General features: G+C 45.4%; 1 protein-coding gene across 4 annotated transcripts; it reads right to left on the bottom strand.

Moving 5' to 3' along the window:
* Positions 1-5,540: 5,540 nt before the first annotated feature.
* On the bottom strand, positions 5,541-19,220 carry LOC308060977 (putative 2-ketogluconate reductase). Of its 4 annotated transcripts, XM_080380353.1 has the most exons (7): positions 19,085-19,220; positions 18,359-18,603; positions 15,757-16,141; positions 14,323-14,494; positions 13,324-13,502; positions 12,494-12,590; positions 5,541-12,088 (listed from the first exon to the last, which is right to left on the bottom strand). In XM_080380353.1, the coding sequence occupies exons 2-7, from the start codon at positions 18,557-18,559 to the stop codon at positions 11,932-11,934; spliced, it is 1,191 nt and encodes a 396-aa protein (XP_080236479.1). In that variant the 5' UTR covers positions 18,560-18,603; positions 19,085-19,220; the 3' UTR covers positions 5,541-11,931. The 4 variants fall into 4 exon arrangements, with proteins under 4 accessions (XP_080236479.1, XP_080236480.1, XP_080236482.1 ...); XM_080380354.1 differs by lacking the exon at positions 18,359-18,603 and having other exon boundaries at positions 19,085-19,214; XM_080380356.1 differs by lacking the exon at positions 19,085-19,220 and having other exon boundaries at positions 15,757-15,959; positions 18,359-18,595.
* Positions 19,221-19,263: the final 43 nt, after the last annotated feature.

The following is a 19,263-nucleotide window of genomic DNA, read 5'->3' as shown; positions in this document are numbered from 1 at the left end:
GATTTTTTCTATAATAATTGCAGTAACAAAACCAAGTTGTCAAAGTATTTTTTTTCTCTTTACAGTAGTGAAGCTCCCTGTCATATCTTGTTTCAAATATAATTTTTGTTGTGAATGCCCAGAAGCAGTGGTACAAAGGAAAACTTATAGATTTGGATTTTAATGCTGCTCGTGTTTTTATAGACTTTTGTGTGCCCGCTGATTTACAGAATGGCACTGGCGGCTTAGAGAGCTCTAAGTGTTCTTACAAATATTTACACAAAGTTGAAAATCTGGAAGTAGACTGCACATAAATTTGGTGTCACAAACACAGTAGCACGTTCATCTTGAAAACTAAATTTCCTCAGTGCTAGTACTTTAAATTGCCTTCTAAAATCCTGCTTTAAATAAGTGATTTTGAGTACACTTCTGAAAACTGACTTCTGTGTCAGCATCTTGTGTTTCAGGAGCTAGTTTAAATGGAGACTTCTGCATGGACACTCAACAGTGTTTCTAGCCAGATAGCTTACTGTTGCTGGTTTTGATAGCCAATAGAATGGGAACAAAGTTAATTAGGTAACCTAAAATGACATTTTCTTTAGGACTGGGGAGCCTAGCAAGAAGTGTGTTGGCAACTGGTTGTTTTCCCCAGAGTCACTTAGAGCCTGCATGCATCTATCTGCTGTTGGAAGTGAAAAGTGGTGTATTCAGTCTGCAAGCAAATTAACATGTAAAAGCTGCTTTTTAATGGCATGTGAGACCAAGCCAGAGCTTTCCTGCCACTTGGAATAGGTTTCTCTTAGTATGGAAAACATAAGAATAAAAACCTTTAGAGCTGATGCAGGGGGAAGGGAAGAATGAAGACAGAGGTGTGACAGCCTTTTGCACCTCAGCTGGGGAGCACTTCACTGGGTTCGAGGAGGCCATCCGGAGCTGCCAGTACGTTTTGAGCTGCTTCCTCTGATACCATGTAGGTGGCTGTGTCTGTTTTAATGCCGAGGCAAGGCGTTAAATGACGTTCTTTGATTATAACAGTACATGATCTCTGGAAACAAGAGAGAGTTAAGTCACCTACTATTCGCCCACATAAAGAGGGGTCCTGTTTTGGCTTTTGCACTGTATTTACATATAAAGCTAATTTCATATAACTTTACAAGTCCCACTTACATCCACAGAACCTGACCACCTGCATTCAAGTAATTTTGGACATTAAAAGGACATGTTAAGAGCTCATACTCTGCTCTTTTGCCCAGGAACAGACTTTTGCCACTAGGCAGCAATTTGAACTGTGTCCAAAGAGAGGATTGTGGCCTCCTGCCCATTCAGCCTGCATATGGTCCAAGCTGCAGTGATGGGACAGAGAGAAGAGGCAGTGATGTCCTGGCGCACAGATGGGACCAGACCAGACTTCCCCCCAGCCCAGAATGCAGCCAAGCACCGCCAGCTCTATGAGGCACGGGCACTAGCAGTGGTGTTTTGGCACAGGCTCTGGTAGAGGTGTTTCCTTACAGCAGCCCGGCAGCCTCCGGCCCCAGAGGTCTGCAGTGCTTCAGCCCTCTGTTGCAGAACAAGCCTGGTGGGAGGGGAACCTTGAGTGATGCAGCAGGTCTGAGAAGGGGTGGCTCCAGCATCTCCCACTCATTCGTGGCAAGCTGCAACTTCAGATACAGCAATTTGTAAGTGAAGCACTGCTGCAGCTTCATATGTTGATTCTGGGTGTTTAATGCTCCTCTCACCACACAAGCCCCCTCCTTCGGCTACCTGTCACCCAGACTTCCCTTTGACCTGTTATCAGACCCAATATCTGGGCTGCATCCCATTGGGATTCATGGCACTTCCACCCCAACCTCCAGCCCAGGGAGGGCGGGGGCTGCCTCTGCTAGACCCCTGCCTGCTGCAGGGCTTACCCATCCTTTCAGAGCAATGAGCAGAGATGGCCACTGGGCAGTGGTTCTGGGTGGGTGACACCCAAAGCCGTGGCCCTGATGGGACCAGCCTACAGAGCTGTCACCGGCACCTCTGCCCAGCGGCGGTGCCTGGTTTGGAATGCGAGTGTCCCTGGGTGCCCTTTGCAGTAGCGACCCCAGAGTGAGAAGAGAACAGAAGGGGAGAGAGAGGGATCTGTGCTATGCCTGACCTTTCCTGGGTGTCCACACCGTGGTGCGTGGCGGTGCAGCGTGGTGCTGCGTATGACATGACGGGAGCGGGCTCACACCATCCCATCAGGCCAGCCAGCAGTTCTGGGGTACCTCTGCTGCTGCTAATAACAGTAGTTGGGGTTTCACCACCTCCATCTCTCTTTTCCTGATCAGTTGTGTGTTGAGGCGCCAGGCTCACCACCACTGCCACAGACTCTGCCTGCTGGAGCAAGTTGTCTATCTTTTCCCTGCAAGTGGCTCTGACAGCTTGCTCCTCTTGCTCTTTCCTGGTGGGGAAAAGAAGGACCACATTGTTATTTCATGGCATCTGTCATGAAATATTTTCTTCAGTGATACAAACTAAAGGATCTGACTATCACATTCATGTAGCAAACAGGTGGCAAACAAAGGTGAATTCAGTCTCCGCTGGCTGTTTAGGACCTTCTGGAAGGCTTCAAGCCCTACAGCAGGGGATGGATTGTATGCCTGCCTCAGCCACTGCAGTGCAGGGTCCTGAGGCTTCTTTTAAAGTCTGCAAGAGGACTAAGGCTAAGCACTGGAACAGATGGCAGCACAGGGTCCATCCCTTGGGGTGCCCTGTGGGAAAGGCGCACCCCACAGGACGCAGCAATTGCTCAAACCAGAGTGGTGCTGATCACCAGAACTCATCCATATGAGCTCTGAGGGAGCTGGTGGTCCTCATCCTGCTGGCATCCTCCAGCAAACCCATCATTTTCTGATGAGTGCAATCAGCAAGGGGCTCTTTTGCAGGCTCCTAGCTGCCCCAGGACATTCCCAAAATGAAGTGTTCAACACAAAATGTTACCTAAGTAGAGAGAGATATTTAATTTTAACTTTTCAGAATTAAAAAAAGCTTTTCTTTGTAAATTTAGCTGCCTGAACTTTGGGAACTAAAGAAGCAATAATAGGAGATTGTGTGTACAGTCTTCTGCTCCCTGATCTAGAAATAAACAAGGAAGTCACACTGAGAAAATATCTTCAGTGTAACCTTGGACCACGTGTCTCCTAATGAATGTGTTTCATTGTTTTCTTCCAGTGTCCAGGTCAACAATGAGAGATTAAGTGGGTAAAGAACACACTGGAACTACAGCATGCAGAGCGCATCTCACTTCAGCACATAAGCTTGAAGTGTTAATGTACTTTAAAACGAGCAGGCTTCTCATTTCTGCTGCACTATGTATTGATTATTCATCACAGCGCTCTTACATAAATATTACTGTAAAGACTGGAAAATATTACAGAGGGATTTAGTGATAGGAAAAAAAGAAAAATAAGTATTTGTGCCTTATTTTCTCTTTTTTGTGGCTTATGAAGAAATTCTGAAAGATCTTAAGGAGGATGTTCACTAGTACTTTTTTTGATTGTTTTTACTTTACAGCTGTTTTTACAGTTTCTGAAGTAATAGGAATGCCAAGCAAGGCTAGAAATTTCTGGCCTCATCCACCCTTGCAATTTGCTTAGGACTAGCCAGAGCAGTAACCCTCCCTCCACAGTCTGCGTGTGGAGATTACTGAGGTCCACGTGTACTGGCACTGCAGCTTCTCCCTTCAGCCAGGGGAGCAAAGCCCTGGCAGGGCAGGGCATGGTTTATAGCAGCAGCCCCCTGCTCTGCTTGTTGGCTGCAACTTGCCTGATTGCAACGGCTGTGAGTTGTACGGGGGGTCTGGCTCACCTTGGCACTGAAGAGCCCCTGTGCTGCATCTCTAACAAGGGTCAGATTCCCAGATACGTAACTTAGGAGGGGCTAGGAATAAAGGGTGAAATCCAGTTAAATATGTCACAAAATTCCTACTGGGTTGAAAAAAACAAGGTTTTCTGAAGAACAGCCCTCAAGTTAATCAGCCAAGTTGCAATTTTGCGCCAAGTACACATTCCCTGGTTCTCCAGTCATTCAGTTTCAAGAAGATCACTCCTGAACTTCAAAATATGAGGAAAAAATAAACAAAAGGTAGAGTTATGTGACACCACAGTGAGATATGATAAGAATAAAAAAGGTATAGCTTGATTTTCCATTTTCTGTTCACACATCCAGGAAACTGTGGAAGTCTGGAATTCTGTCCCTCATGGTCTGTAAGGTTTCATATCACTGCCACCAGGCTCATAACACACAATTATTTCTCATTAATTACTTAGTTTCAGACCATCGATAGTCTGGTGCAATATACCTCTTTCTCTATCCTGAAATCACAAATTACCGTGTCTAAGCAGTTTAGGAAAATGTTGGACTAAACAGAGATTGTGAAAATAAATTGCACTTTTTCACCATGAACTTTGAGTTATCAGGTTAATTTTTAAATGCTTCATTGCAGACATTTTTGCAGCCTGAAGAGACACTCATGTCTTCTTAACTGCAGTGCCTTCTTCTGAGGTTAGCAACAGTTATTTAAATAATAGATGCTAAGGCAAGTGTTTCCCAAGGACTTATGCACTCCAAATGTGGGGTTTTTTCTTCAGGAATCATAGATTACCTGTTTGCGGTTCCCCGAGGGTCTGTGAATTGGCAGTGGGGTTGTTTGTTTTGTTTTGGGTTATTTGGTTTTTAAAAATACACTATTTACAGCTACCGTTGATTTTCCGTAGGAACTTTGGGAAGAGCTCCAAGGAGAGTCATTCAAGGGTTGAAGATTTTGGAATCCCCTATAGCTGTACTTGCTGTTGTCTTGTTAGTAGTATTTCACTATTTGCATCTGAATATCTAACTCTTGCCCCGTCTATGTTTCCTGTGCTAAAACTTTGTTTTACCGCCCCTTCCAGAAGCCTGACCACACTGCAAAATAATGGAAAGGGTGCCTGATCTTTTGGAGGTGACAAATTACTGAATTTTCTAACTTTGTTGCTTGCTCAGAGGAAAGAGAATGTAAGAAAAAGCTTGGCTGTGGGCTGCAAGTTAGGATCATTAATTTTGCTTTAGGCTGTTCCCTCACCCGTGCAACTTCAGGGATAGATCCACTATTGTTTCATGGCCAGTCAAGATAAAAATATCATTTTTGTCACACAGAGGAACTAAACCTCTTGGGATTTACTTTGGTTTTCAAAGGATCCCCTTAGGAAAATCAAAGATACTTTTGCAGTGATTGGCTTTGCTCTAATTTAACATGTAGATGAAGCAGAGCTCTTCTTACATGAGAAGACCTGAGGCCTACAGTCATTTCAAAGGAGTCTGCCTTCTTCAGTGTTTTGCTGTAAAGATAGAATATTGCAGCATTGGCTGAAAAGTGTTTTGGGATACAGTCAAATTTCTGTGGGGAATTAATGCTCAATTCACATTTAATATATTTGATTAATATATACACAAACTGCTTGGTGTACTTCTCATTATGTAGCAGCAAGTACTGGGAACAGAACACAGGTATTCACTGAAATAATGGACTGAAAAGATCAAAATGCATAGCTGCTTAGTTTAACATCTTCAAACAAAACCCTTTAATTAGTTCCTCTTTATTTTTTAGAATTGTAACTAACAGTACAGATCAAGCCTAGTGAGATGGTAGCTTTGCAGTATCGTGACAAGAACGGTGCAGGAACAGGTTGCTTTTTTTTAGTTTAAAAGTGGTATGTAAGAAACAGTGCCTTCCCGTACACACGTGTAGAAGAATGGCTGCAGAAGCATGGCCTTAGAATCTCTGAAGATTGCACAATCCAGGCCTGGTATTAGAATAGGCCTGTAATCAGAATTGTGCTGAAGTTGCTGTGCTGAAGTTAACAAGAAAGGTAGCCTTGAGCTGTTCTTGAATCCTGAGACCAAGTAATTATGTTGTGCCAACAGGCCGTGGCTGTAACAAGATAGAGCTGCTGGGAAAGCAGGTGCAGGGCCAAGCAAGATAGGGACCGGTATGGGAAAATAGGGAGTAACAAACTACAAGGTTGAAGCACAGTAACACAATTAGCCACATGGATAGAATGCTTATTTTAGTCATGATAATTAGGGGTGTGAGAACCGCGCGCGTTGAGAGACTACTAACCAATTATATTTCTGCTTTATGAATATGCATGCGTATCGGTTCTCTATAAGTAGTGTTAGAAACTAATAAAGCTGAGCAAGATGCATAACTCACATTGAGCGTCTTCTTGACTCCGGCGAGCCCTTCTTCCAACAATTGGCACCCGAACGACGGGAAAGCTGGTAATTGCTGGGAAAACTCTGCCTCTGCATCACGACGGTGGGCTTTGCAAAGCTGGGAGTCACTGTGAAGAGTTCGAGCAGGAAGACATCCGTAAGGAGTAAAGGTGTCTGAATCCGGCATCGACGTCGTGCGCGGACCTGCACCCGTAGGACCGTTTTTCCCTCGATAATGGAAAGGGAAGCGGCACTCACGCTATTAACTGATACTCTTGCTAAGCGAGAGGCTAGCGTGAGCACTAAGAAGCTCCATGAGCTCTGTAGGTGGGCGGCTGAACATGGACACTTAAAAGACCCGCAATTGCTGTTTAGTGTGACTGAGTGGCGAGAGGTCGGGGATTCCCTTTGCGATGCGATCCTTAGCGGCAGCAAGTCGGCCAAGGACTTGGGGACTGCCTGCCGGGAGGTCATAAACCATTTACGATCCCTGTTTGCAGAGAAAAAAATGGCTATGGCTGCCTCAGACCTCCTCGGTCGGGAATCCGAGTCATAGTCTTCCCGGTTGTTTAGTCTCGGCGCTCCATCTGCAAAAGGCACAATTGTGCCCATTAAAAAATCTGCGACCGAGCTGTTAAATCCGACACCATCTCCGGAGGGTGCCGCCGCATCGGGTGCTCCGCGCCGCCCTGAAAGCTACCGAGAGCTGCCCCCCCCGTTAGATGAGGACGAGGGTACTATGGCGGGTCTGAGTGCGCCTCTGAATGAGAACGCGGAGTCTGATAAAGAAAATGAACCCACCCCACCTGCACCTGCCCTGATCCCCCGTCCCCGAACCAAACCCTCTGACCGGACCCTAAACCACTTGCAGCAGCAATTGAACGAATGCCATCTGCCTACTGCCGGTCGTGATGTTCAGATCCTGACCCAGGAAGGTGTTATCCTCCCCCCTGCTGCTCCCCAAAGTCGTTGGTCTGGGGTTGTAAGAGACACTATATTGGAGGGAGAGTGGGAAGCTGCTTCTGCTGTTGCTTGTCCGGTGCAGACTACTGCTTTACCTGCTGGTTCAGCAGCCGCTGTGTGGAAAACTTTTGATTGGAAATCTATGCAGCAGCTGCGACAAGCCGTTACACGATATGGATTACAATCTGAACCAGTCAAACACTTGTTGACTTATTTGTTTGACTCTGAAATCATGACACCCAGTGACTGTACTTCGCTAGCCAGATTGCTTCTTACACCAGCACAGTTCCCCGTGCCCCGCCAGCGCGCCGTGCCATACCCCGCGGCTCCCCCCGCTCACCCGCCCACCCACCGCCACGGATCCCCCCAGCTGCTGGCGAAAAGGGGAGTCCAGAGTTCGGTGTGGAGCTGCAGATCGCACCCCCACCGGTGGTAAGACCGTGTAGAGTAAATCGCGGCAGGACTCTATGCTAAATTCCTCTCTGTGAAGGCGGGGGGGGGGGAGCACTACGGAAGGCCGTGACGAGTAAATCGCGGCAGGGCTTCTCTGCGCTGATATCCTTCTGTGAAAGGGGAGAGCTCTGAGAAGACTGCGATGGAATTAGACGCGGCAATTAAACTGTTAACTGGCATCCTCCTTAAGAGAGGGGAGGGCGTTACAGAGACAGAAGTGGAGACCTTAGTTCGCTGGGCACGAAAAAAGAATAAGATCCCTGAGCCTGCGTTATTGTTTAGTATTGTGGAATGGAGAGAAGTGGGAAATTGCCTCTGGGGTGGCAGTCGATAGTTAACACTCTGGAAATTATGAAAGCAAAAAAAAAAAAAAAAAGTAGCAGTGGCAGCCATAGAAGCTTTGGGGAGAGATGTGTAGAAAAGCCGGTGGAGCAGAAGGGTGATTCACCTAAGCCTTCTCTCTTGGTTACACTTTTCGGAGTTGGGCATACTCGTCCTATGAAGGGTATGTCCGCCCCTGCGTGTTCGACAGTGCCGGAGCTTTTAGATAAGACAGCGGACAAACCAAAAGTTCTTCCTCGTCCTGAAACATCATCGGACGGGTTTGAGGAAGAAGGCGGGGAGAAACCTTGATAACAATACAGAGAAATCCTTACAGGAGGTAATAGATAAATTAAGAAACCTGGTAAAGCGAGTTAAAATGAACCTGCCTACTACTTCAATACCTGTAATTCCTCCAGTTAGCCCAACTACCCCACCGATGCTGAACTTGAGAAAAGATCCAATTCTACAGTGTTGGTCTGGTGTTACTCGTGATGCTGTTTTGGAGGGAGAATGGCAGGTGACCAGCTCGTTAGCTTGTCCAGTACTGATTAATAATCTTGATGCACATAACTGGGACATGATTTATGGAAGGTTAATGATCAGATTTTAGCGACGGGAGCGTTGCAACCTGCTCTTCCACCTTTTATGATGATCCCACAGATTTGGCAAATTGTTGTGATGGACTTGAAAGACTGTTCTGTCTTTTTCACGATTCCCTTACACCCTGATGACACACAAAGAGACTCAGTAATAATGATTTGCAACTATTCCGATCCTGGTTGCATGGCACCGAAGCCAACAGTCCTCAAACTTGTTCACCAGAACAGCGGGCTGCCCTGAAAGTTGTGTCCCACAAGATTCAGACTGGCTGGTGTGGTCACCGAATGGCAAATCATCCGTTATCTTTTTTGGTTTGTAATGTTGCCACTTCACCTTTTGCCCTTATTTTGCAATGGCAAAAGAAAAAGGGGGAAAATACGGTGATCATTTTAGAGTGGTTGGTTTTGCCATTGCAACCCAGACATCGTATTTTAAGTCGCCCTGAAGCAGTAGCGGCCTTGGTGAGAAAAAGAAGAGACAGGATAGTTGAAACTGATGGGACTGAACCAGCAGATATCAGTATTCCAGTCCGTGGTGATGATTATGAATGGCTTCTGAGACATTCAACAGCCATACAGGAAGCCTTGATGGGCTATACAGGTGTTGTACACAACCACCAGCCAAAAGGACCTCTCTGGAAGATGATAGAACATTATCAGTGGATTGCGAGACTGTTACGCTCAAAAAGACCAGCTGATGGGCCAACAGTGTTTACAGATGCAGGACGAAAGATGAAGAAGGCTGCGTGTGTTTGGCAATCTGATAATCAGTGGCAGAAACAAGTGATCACTGGTGAACCACGGGTCAACCTTCAAACCTTAGAACTGAAAGCAGTTGTTGAAAGGGCAAACTGTACCCTGAAGGATTATCTTCAGAGACAGAAAGTATCGCAGGACATAGATGTAACTAAACGGTTGACTAAGGTGTTGTTTACCTTAAACTCTCTCTCCCTTACGGAGGATAGAGAGGGACCACCTGTTGTTATACATCACCAAACAGCACGAGGGAACCAAACAACTACAGTTCCTGGTTTGAATGTTCTGTATAAAAATATGGCTTGAGGTGTATGGGAAGGACCTAATCCGGTGTTATTTATCGGTAGAGGTTATTTTTGTATCTCCACAGATAAAGGACCTATATGGGTCCCTAGCAAGTTTGCGCGACCTGTATGTCAAGATCAGAAGACAGAAGAGAAGACTCAGAGCGAGCAGACAGAATAAACTGTCTATGTTGTAAGGGATGTAACACGTGGGTATAGTGCCGATGTATGCTATGTGGGTTCTGTAAGCCAAAGCTTAAATGTAAATGGTGTAAAGAGTGTATGTGTTTGATTAGTAACTGGGCATGAAACAAGAGAAAGCATATGACTAGTGTAATACCATGCTGATTGGAGACAGTATACATCATCAGAATCTGTGAAAGCACAGAGTTTTGGGGTGGAATGAAAAAAAAAAAAAAAAAAAAAAGTGGAAATTGTAGGACTAAACATGTTTAAGTGGTGGACTTGGTTTACGGTCTTGATGAATTTTTTACCCATTGGCCAAAGTATTTTTGACATCTTGCCTAGAACAAACATATGGGTGACATCGGCAAATATCACGGGGGTAACAGACTTTTGTTTACGTTTGCAGCAAGCAGACAACCCCTTCAGAACTTGTTTAATTGGTATTCCCCTGCAAGAGAAAGAAACAAATTTTGATGGTTTTTTGAAATGTTAAAACAGTGGATCTGACTTCCAATCAGAATGGTACATGTATGAGTCCGAATGGGCAATTTGTTTGGCCTTCTATGCGTAATGCAGCGTGGCAGAAAACAGTTATTGAGAATTTGAATCGACCATATCATTTGCCATTGCAGGAGTTAGACCTATTAGGTAGCATTACGTCCGTTAAATACGTTAACGTGACTGCAACGGGAATGCCAGAATGCGAGGACACGGTACCACCACTTCAACCTCTAAATGGCACTGGAGTAATTTGGTTTGGTGAACCGTGGCGACTGTGGCTAGCAGGTCAGCGTGAATGGGAGTTTGATACAAGGTTTCAAAATTTAACCGGTTCACCTAATGGGGGTGAACTGAAAGCTGGAGGCTTACATGTAAATGTATCAGGGGGCTATCAGTTGCCACGGGGAGTCTTTTTGATGTGTGGAGACAGAGCATGGCCAGGGATTCCTTTGAATCCTGTCGGTGGACCATGTTATTTAGGGCGTTGAACTTTGTTTGCTCCACGTATGAAAGACTTATTGAAAATGACTCCACAATTGCATAGATCACGGAGGGCACTGCGCACCTTTGATGAAACATGTAATGACTGAGTCGATCTGCAGTCTGCAACAACAAATGTCTTAGCCTCCATATTTATGCCAGGAGCAATGACTGCATTAAACGCTAAGAATATACAAAGGTTAGCGTGTTGGGGAGAGAAGCAATTTAATCTTACATCACAGATTTTAAGTTCGTTATCACTTGACGTAGATAGTGTTAGGCATGCTACATTACAAAATAGAGCTGCAGTAGATTTTTTGTTATTAGCACATGGACACGGTTGTGAGGATTTTGAAGGGATGTGTTGTGTGAACCTTTCCGATCATTCCATATCTATCCACAAGAAGTTGTCACAACTGCAGGGAAACATGAATCATATTCTTGTTGATGATAATCCCTTTGATGAATGGTTGAGAGGATTGGGCATAACAGGTTGGTTAAAGACGTTATTGATGGAAGGAATACGCTTTGTTATAATCATTATTGTAATGCTTTTAGTTTTTAGCTGTGTTTTTTCTTGTTTAAAGAGAGTAGTTTTTAACATAACCAACCAGGCCTGGCTTGTGCAAAAGAAAAAAGGGGGAATTGCAGAAGAATGGCTGCAGAAGTGTGGCCTTAGAATCTCTGAAGATTGCACAATCCAGGCCTGGTATTAGAATAGGCCTGTAATCAGAATTGTGCTGAAGTTGCTGTGCTGAAGTTAACAAGAAAGGTAGCCTTGAGCTATCCTTGAATCCTGAGACCAAGTAATTATGTTGTGCCAACAGGCCGTGGCTGTAACAAGCTACAGCTGCTGGGAAAGCAGGTGCAGGGCCAAGCAAGATAGGGACCGGTATGGGAAAATAGGGAGTAACAAACTACAAGGCTGAAGCACAGCAACACAATTAGCCACATGGATAGAATGCTTATTTTAGTCATGATAATTAGGGGTGTGAGAACCGCGCGCGTTGAGAGACTACTAACCAATTATATTTCTGCTTTACGAATATGCATGTGTATCGGTTCTCTATAAGTAGTGTTAGAAACTAATAAAGTTGTGCAAGATGCATAACTCATATTGAGCGTCTTCTTGACTCTGGCGAGCCCTTCTTCCAACACACACGAGATTCAGCGATGCCATCTGGCATGCATCATTTGGGACACACTTCACTTGGGATGGGTTGGCCATTGAGAACAGCCAGCATATTTGCTATCGCTTCTTCCGCCATCATACGGATAGCTTGGACTGTTGCAGTTCCAATGTGAGGGGTTATGATGATGTTATTTAATTTTAATAAAGGATGATCTCTGTAAGAAACAGAAAGAACAGCATGTATTACACGAATTTACTCTGCAGCTATCAATGCTAGTTGTTAAGAACGGAACCTCAGGAAACAGCAGTGGCATGTTGAGATAAAAGGGCCACAAGCACAGAACCACCAGAGCTGTAGGGAGCTGGCTTAACCATTTCTTCTTCCTCTCTACCCGTCTCGCTGCCCTGCCTGTCCGTTAGGCTGGCAAGGAACTGACAGAGGTGGGAAAGGCAAACAGTTTGGCATTTATTTATGATTGTGCAAGACAGGCTGAGGGTTTGCCCTTAAACAGTGGACTTAAACAGAGAGACTCCCTGGAGAAATCAAGATTATGAGCACACTTCTGCACACAGTTTAAAACCTTTCAGATTAATAGAATGGAAAACAGGTTTTTCTTTACCTTGGCAGAGGCTCAGGGTATGTCACGTCCAGAGCGGCAGCCCTAATAACTTTATTGGAGAGAGCTTCCACCAACGCATCTTGATCAATAACGGCACCTGCAGAGAAATGAAAACGTGCTGTGGTGATGAGTTAATGAACACATTTTTACCTGGGAGTAGGGAAAGGTCTCAAGGGTCTAGTGAGAACAGTTAACAGGATCTCTGTCTTGTTAGGAAATAGGATGTCTTCCTAATAACCGTTTACCAAACAAAGAAGAGATTTTATTGGTTAATCTTTCATTAGAGGAGGATTATGGTCCACTGCATAAGGCTTTTTCTGGGATGTGTCTGGTTTCAGTCTTTTCCTCATTTTGACAATGATTTCCTGTACTATTATAGGCAAAGAATTTAATCTCTTCAAACTTTCTGCTCATTCATCTCTGCTTTGTTTACTGAAACTATGATCTCTCTCATATGCTTGTTCAGTGCCAACAGATCTATAATCGCATGGGAGGTTTATTTTCTATATGGCTGTTCCAAATGAAACTTAGTTTTTTCCCTGTACCCCATCAGTGACGATAAACCTTTCAATTATTTCCACTGAATAAAGCTGTCTCTAGGATAAGGCTAAAGAGAACAGAACACCTGCTGAGCATCCCTAAATTCCATAGGACCTTTGAACACAGAGCATCTGACCTTGATAAATCATTCATTTCTAGACTGTCAGCTGCTTCATGACTCAAACAACACAGCGACATCACAGACAGGCTGGAGGGGGGACTGTCAACATAATCAGACAAAACACAGTCTTAACTGCAGAGCCATAAACACCGCTTTTGGATCATCCTACCTCGGCTGATGTTTATAAGAGTAGCTGTGGGTTTCATCAGCCCCAGCTCCTTTTTTCCTATCAGTTTGTGAGTCTCAGGAGTCAGGTTCACAATCAACATAACAAAGTCAGCTTGCTGCAGCAAGTCTTCCATCTTCTCACAGTAGTGGGCACCAACTGCCTCTTCCTCCTCCTGGCTCCTGAAGGAAAAATATGCACACACCCAAACTGACACAACTATTTCTCACTGGTGTTAACAATCAATCAGCTCTAGGAGAGATCTGGAACAGCGCAGAGATCACGAGGTTTGAGGCCAAGGTAAAGGAAAAGACATTGACAGGTACAGAGGGTGGAAAGGAGGCAGGAAGGATGTGGGCTAGAGGGAGCAAGAGCTAGAGCACTGGTGGGATGCTGAAGGAGTGATGTATGCGTGAAAGCAAAGCACACAGGCAATATTAGGAGGTTGTTGATGCAGTCAGACCCCGCTCTTCTCTCCTGCCTCTATGCCAATCCCTGTAGAGTCTCTCCTTGTGTGACATGCGCCTTAGGACTTGGGAGTGGAAAACGGATGAAGGGCAAGTGAAGTCCAAAAGGAATGGAACTATGAAGCTAAGAGAAGTGAAGATCCTTGTCACTGATGCCGGTGTGATGAGCGATCTGGCTGGGCTAAGGAGAGGGGTGGCCAGCTGGGTGGCTCGGGGGTGCTGCCAGAAGCCTGAAGAAGAGTCTGGCAGGACAGAGGACATAACAAGGGCACAAGGCATGGTTTGCTTGGGCAACATCTTCAGGAAGGTTACACAGCCCTTATTCCAAAGGGCTAGTAGCTAACCAGGGTGGAGCGAGCGCAGGAGGTGAGGGGGAGTTGCTTCCCGAGGAGCCAAAGGGAGGAAGTGGCGGCATGCTGGTGCTCCTCATGCTGCTGACAACTGTCACAAGTGCCTAGGAGGACCAGGGATGCAGAGCAGAGCCATGGTTTCCCTCACTGCCCCCTAACTACATGCAGAAACCAGATGTTTTTACCTCTGGTGCCTGTTATGGTACAGGATCCTCATGTCGAAGGCTCTGGCCCTCTGAGCCACTTTGTACCCAATGCTGCCCATCCCAATGATGCCAAGCGTCGCTCTGGTTACTTCCACTCCCAGCCAGTCAACAGCAAAACACTTTGTGTCTGGAGAGACGGCCACCTGGCAGCCTGGATGTAAACACATGCTAAATGGGTACAAACCGACCATACGCGTAGGTTTGGGGGAAAGATGAAGTTTCTCACCACCACAGCAGCAGGGCTCTGTCTGGAGCACCCCTTGCAAAACATCCTTGCCAGTTCTGACTGGTTTACGGAAAAGCCTGGACATTGCTATTCCCTGCAGCCAGGGCTGGAGCCAGTAACATAGCCACAGTGGGGTCCCTGGTGGGTGCTGTACTGGGAGGAATGGCTCCTCATGCAATTCACTCTTCTGTGGCTGAAGGATCTTCTTGGAAGCCAAATAATAGCTTCTTTGACACTTACCACCTGTCAGGAACTGACCCCACTTTTTTTTAGCTGGGGTAAATCTCACCATTTCTCTCTTCAGTCACAGCCCGAAGCAGCCCCACTGCTTGAGTGGGGGTGAAGGCTGCAAATTCCAGCTCAGCCAGGGATCTCTATAAGCTTTTCTACAAAGAACCTGAGGTCCAGCAAGATGCAATAGTGAGAAAATATCATGGGAAAAGAGGTGTTATTTCATGGTCAGGGGTGGAGCAGCCGTGGCAGAAAGACTATGAGTCCCTGAAGACAGAGGCAACCTCTTGTGATAGTCTCTACTGACACCTTCCTTACCCTGCAAGGCACTTGCACAGCAAGGGCATGTGGGGAAAGGGTCTGCCTTTGACAAGGACTAACGGTGGTACTCTTTGGAATAACTTTGCCAGAAGGATTAGCAGCTATTTCAATAATTATGCTAATGCTTTTCTGGAAATACAACCCATTGGTTTAGACAAACTGTTCATAGAAGCAGGAAAATAATGAAGAGTTATACCAGTTACTGCTTTAGAGATGGGGACATGACCATTAATGCTTTGAACCCCCCCCCCATAGCTCTTAATGCTTGTTCTGTGGGGAAATGGAGAAGTGGTGACATTTGATTTGGATGCATTTTGTATTCAGTTTTTACAGCTATAAACTGTAAAAACCCACCCAGTGAACACCCAGAGGAGAATTAAACCCCAAACATTATTCCAAACAGGATGTCACAAGTGACTTTAAAATGCATAACTGAGACAAAGCCCTTACTCTCGTCACCATTGCCTTAAAAAGAAGTGGGACACAGGAGTAGAGGCCTCTGAAAACGGAGTCCTCAGACATTTTTTCCCCTGTATAAGCATCCCAAATATTGATTCTGAAAGATCATCTGTATCATAGCAAAAGTGAGACATGTTAAAGAAGTAGCTAAGAGCCAGGAAAATTTAAAACCTTACCTTCCACTAGCCTTCTGGCAGAGGCCAGCATCAAGGCCATTCCTATGTCTGCCGTTGAGTCCGCCACAGCATGTGGGGTGTTGGTCACTTTTACACCAAACTCAGAAATCATTTTCACATCTAAGTGATCAACTCCAACCCCAGAGTTTCCAATTACTTTTAAATTAGGCAGGCTTTCTAGGAGCTCCCGGTCAATAGTTGGTCTGCCTTCAAATACGAAAACAGATTGGATTTTTTTGCTCATTTCTTTTTTGTGTTCAAGAAATTCCTTCATGGTGATAAGGTGAAAGTGTTTCTTCAAAAGTGCTGCAAGGTTTTCCAACACACCATGAGTTCCTCCTATATCCAGAATCAAAATGCCCGGCAACTCTGTTTCTGCCATGACCTGCAACAGGGAATAGAATAAAGACTCCTTTGTGCAGAAGAACACCCTTAAAGGAGCAATGCTGTGGTGGTCATTTAAATTCACATCTGTAAAGCAGGGAACTGATGGAACTCAGTACTGCTTTTAATGATACAGAATAAATCCAGTCACTTGGTACTTGTGTGGTACCTTAGACAACTTCCCAGTATTTTCACTGAGTGCTGATTTAGACTGTAACACTAAGGAATATCTACCTATGTAGATCTAAATCCAGTCTTATGAGGTGGTGTTCTCAAATAGTTTCATTTCAGTCCTGAAGCAATACTGATTTCATACAGATCTGTTAGCTTCTCAACCTTACTCACAAATTCATTTCTGCAAGCAGTGCCATGAAACACAGGCTGCTAGAAAGTTACTCCAAGTTTCTTGCGTATTGATTATGGCTGGAGAAGCTGCAGGTAGCGGCGTAGGGAGGCACTGAGGCTCAGACGGGTCTGAAAAACACCTGTCAGGAATGGTTCAGGTCTAACGAATTTGCACAATTAAGGGCCATCCTTGGGCAGCTGCCACACTGCTCGCCTTCAGTGTTTCAAACATCCAGACCTGTGCCTGAACTTACCTCCTGCAAGATTTAGCACACCCATGCCCACATGCTGAACCAGTGGGGAAGAGCACCGAGAAGATACTGCAAACCCCACTGACAACACAGACCTTCACACTGGAACTTCTCCTCTTCCCAGAGAGTTTTGAGCCCAGTCCTCTACAACACCCGTGCACACAAATTTTATCCTGCACCAAGACAGGGGCTGTGCAGGTGGCCACACACCTAACCAGAGGCAGCCCTTACTGACAGAAATGGCAGCTGAAGGTTTGCTGCCTGCCTTAAAGACAGTCATGTCTAATGTCCTGCAGTTGTTTCCTGTGCTCCATTCGCTTCAGGTCTCTGTCCCATACTGTGCCCTAGACCTGCGTCCAGGAAACCTGCGTTGTGCTAACTGAACCTGAACAGTTTCCCACAGCAGTGTGCTGATCTGTTCTGGGCACACAGGGCTGGGCAGAAGTTTCCTGGTTCTTCAGTCCTCTCACACAAGCCTTCAGCCAGTAACCAGGATTCAAACCTGTCCCAAAAAAGGTGTCAATACAATTGGAAGTTTCTCTTAAACTATATTTAGCCTTGTCCTGAGCAAACTCACGCTTATCCCAACTGGGTCTATTAAATGCTTACAATCTAGACACCAGTAATACTGCTTTGTCCTGGCCTTGACCAGCATTTCTGGTTCCACTCTGCTGCAGTACATGGGCTAGAAGGAGCCTCTGTGTTAGGACAGGTCTGCAGTTCACCACAAACAGTGTCTCTGATAACATGAACCAGTTCTGAGCAGCAGCAAACAAAGCTATGAGATGAACAGTGCAACCATATTGCAAAGGCATACCAAGTTCTTAAATATATCTAAGGTATTTCTTGCCAGCTGAGGTATTTTGAAGCCTGCCGGCCCCACATGGTTGTGAAAATTGTGCAAAGTTCCCAGCTGTAGTCTGTAAATTTCTTATGTGTATCACACAACATGACCTTAGAAAGATAAACTAGATTCATCCTCCAGAATGAATGACGGATAGAATAAATAAAAGACAAGACTTGATGTACTATGATGATCTTGTCCATCTTCTTGATGATCACACCTTGATGCTCCTCCAGCAACTTACTTAGACTGGATGGCAACTAAACCTTCTGTTGTTAAGTGACGGAAAACAGCACCAAATATGATCAATGGACTGGCAGATGCCAGTAAGGTAGCACTGTATGACACCACTTGCTTTTATCACCGCTTCCTCCTCCATTACAATACACCACTCACAAAGGTAAGAGTCTGACCCGCATTCATTTTAGAAGCGCTTCCTAAACTTCATAAGCAGAAAGGTGATCCATAAGGAAGCAGTGCAGTGCAGCGAGAGCTGGTTTAGCTTTAAACAAACCAGCTGGTGTGCTAGAAACAGGCTAGTTGCAAGTAATTCATCTTTTCATTAGCAGGGACCTGCTGAGTCCACCACAACTTCAGCCACATTTGATACACGTGTGAACAATAGTTCATGCAATAGAAAAGTGCCAGGCTGCAGCTTTGGTTCCAGAACTGGGCTTCTGCAAGCACCAGGTACAATCTCAAAAAATTATACCGACAGTAGTGAACTAAAACACTTAAAGGAACCTGGCAGAGGGAAGGGGGCTCTCCAGATACCAACCTTGGCCTGAGCAGCACTAATTGTTCGTCTTCCAGCATTACATGGGCATGTCTTGCACCTCTGTCTGTAATTTGCAATCCTTCCATGACAGTGAAGTCCATGTGAAGCAATAGCTGGATGAGTAAGTTTATAAGCCAAATTTGACTGGCCAGACATCAAGGGAATCGGTTTTAACAGACTGAATGCTTTGCTCCTTAACATAATTCAGTTATCAGATGTCTTGTCCAGTGTGCTAAATGTAACACCTGTTAAGGACACGACAGTTTTGGTTTTGGACCAGTATCAGCTGCAGTATCACTAACTCTCTTTTTTAAAGCTGTCTCTCCTCACATTTTCTATTTACATAAGATTATTTGCTTCCATGTATGTGTATCTCTATAATCATACGTTACATATACATACATAAAACATATATGTATTAAGTTCTGGCCCTTACATTGCAAAGAAAACTTTGAAAATATGACTTGAATTAAGAGAAATGGCACACAAAAAGGACTGCGTTAAGGATGAACTCCAGTGTTAACTGGTGCTGGCCTTTCCCCTGTGGTGTTTGACTCACTGCTCGCAGGCGGGCGGGCGCTGCTGTATCACTTTGGGCTTCTTCGCCAGACCAGAGCAAAATAAACCTACATAGCTTGTCCTAGCTCTGCTTTAAACGAAAGTTATCCACGCATTACGCAGAACAGATCCCTCCCAACAACTTCTGTATAGAAGAGAACGGATTACCTGAGTAACAGCCAACGGATCGAGCAGGGCTGCTTCCTGACTATCGCTTTCGGTTTCCGCCCCAGCCCGACCCCGGGGCAGCCGGGGCTCAGCGTCCCCGCCCCGCAGCTCTGCTGAGCCCCGCCGTTCCCCTGAGGCCCGCCGGGCGGCCGGGCCGGGGGCTGCCGGGGCGCTGGACC

The sequence above is a fragment of the Falco punctatus genome, assembly GCF_963210335.1.
Source record: "Falco punctatus genome assembly, chromosome: 3".
NCBI lineage: Eukaryota > Metazoa > Chordata > Aves > Falconiformes > Falconidae > Falco > Falco punctatus.
This window is presented reverse-complemented; position numbering and strand designations above follow the sequence as displayed.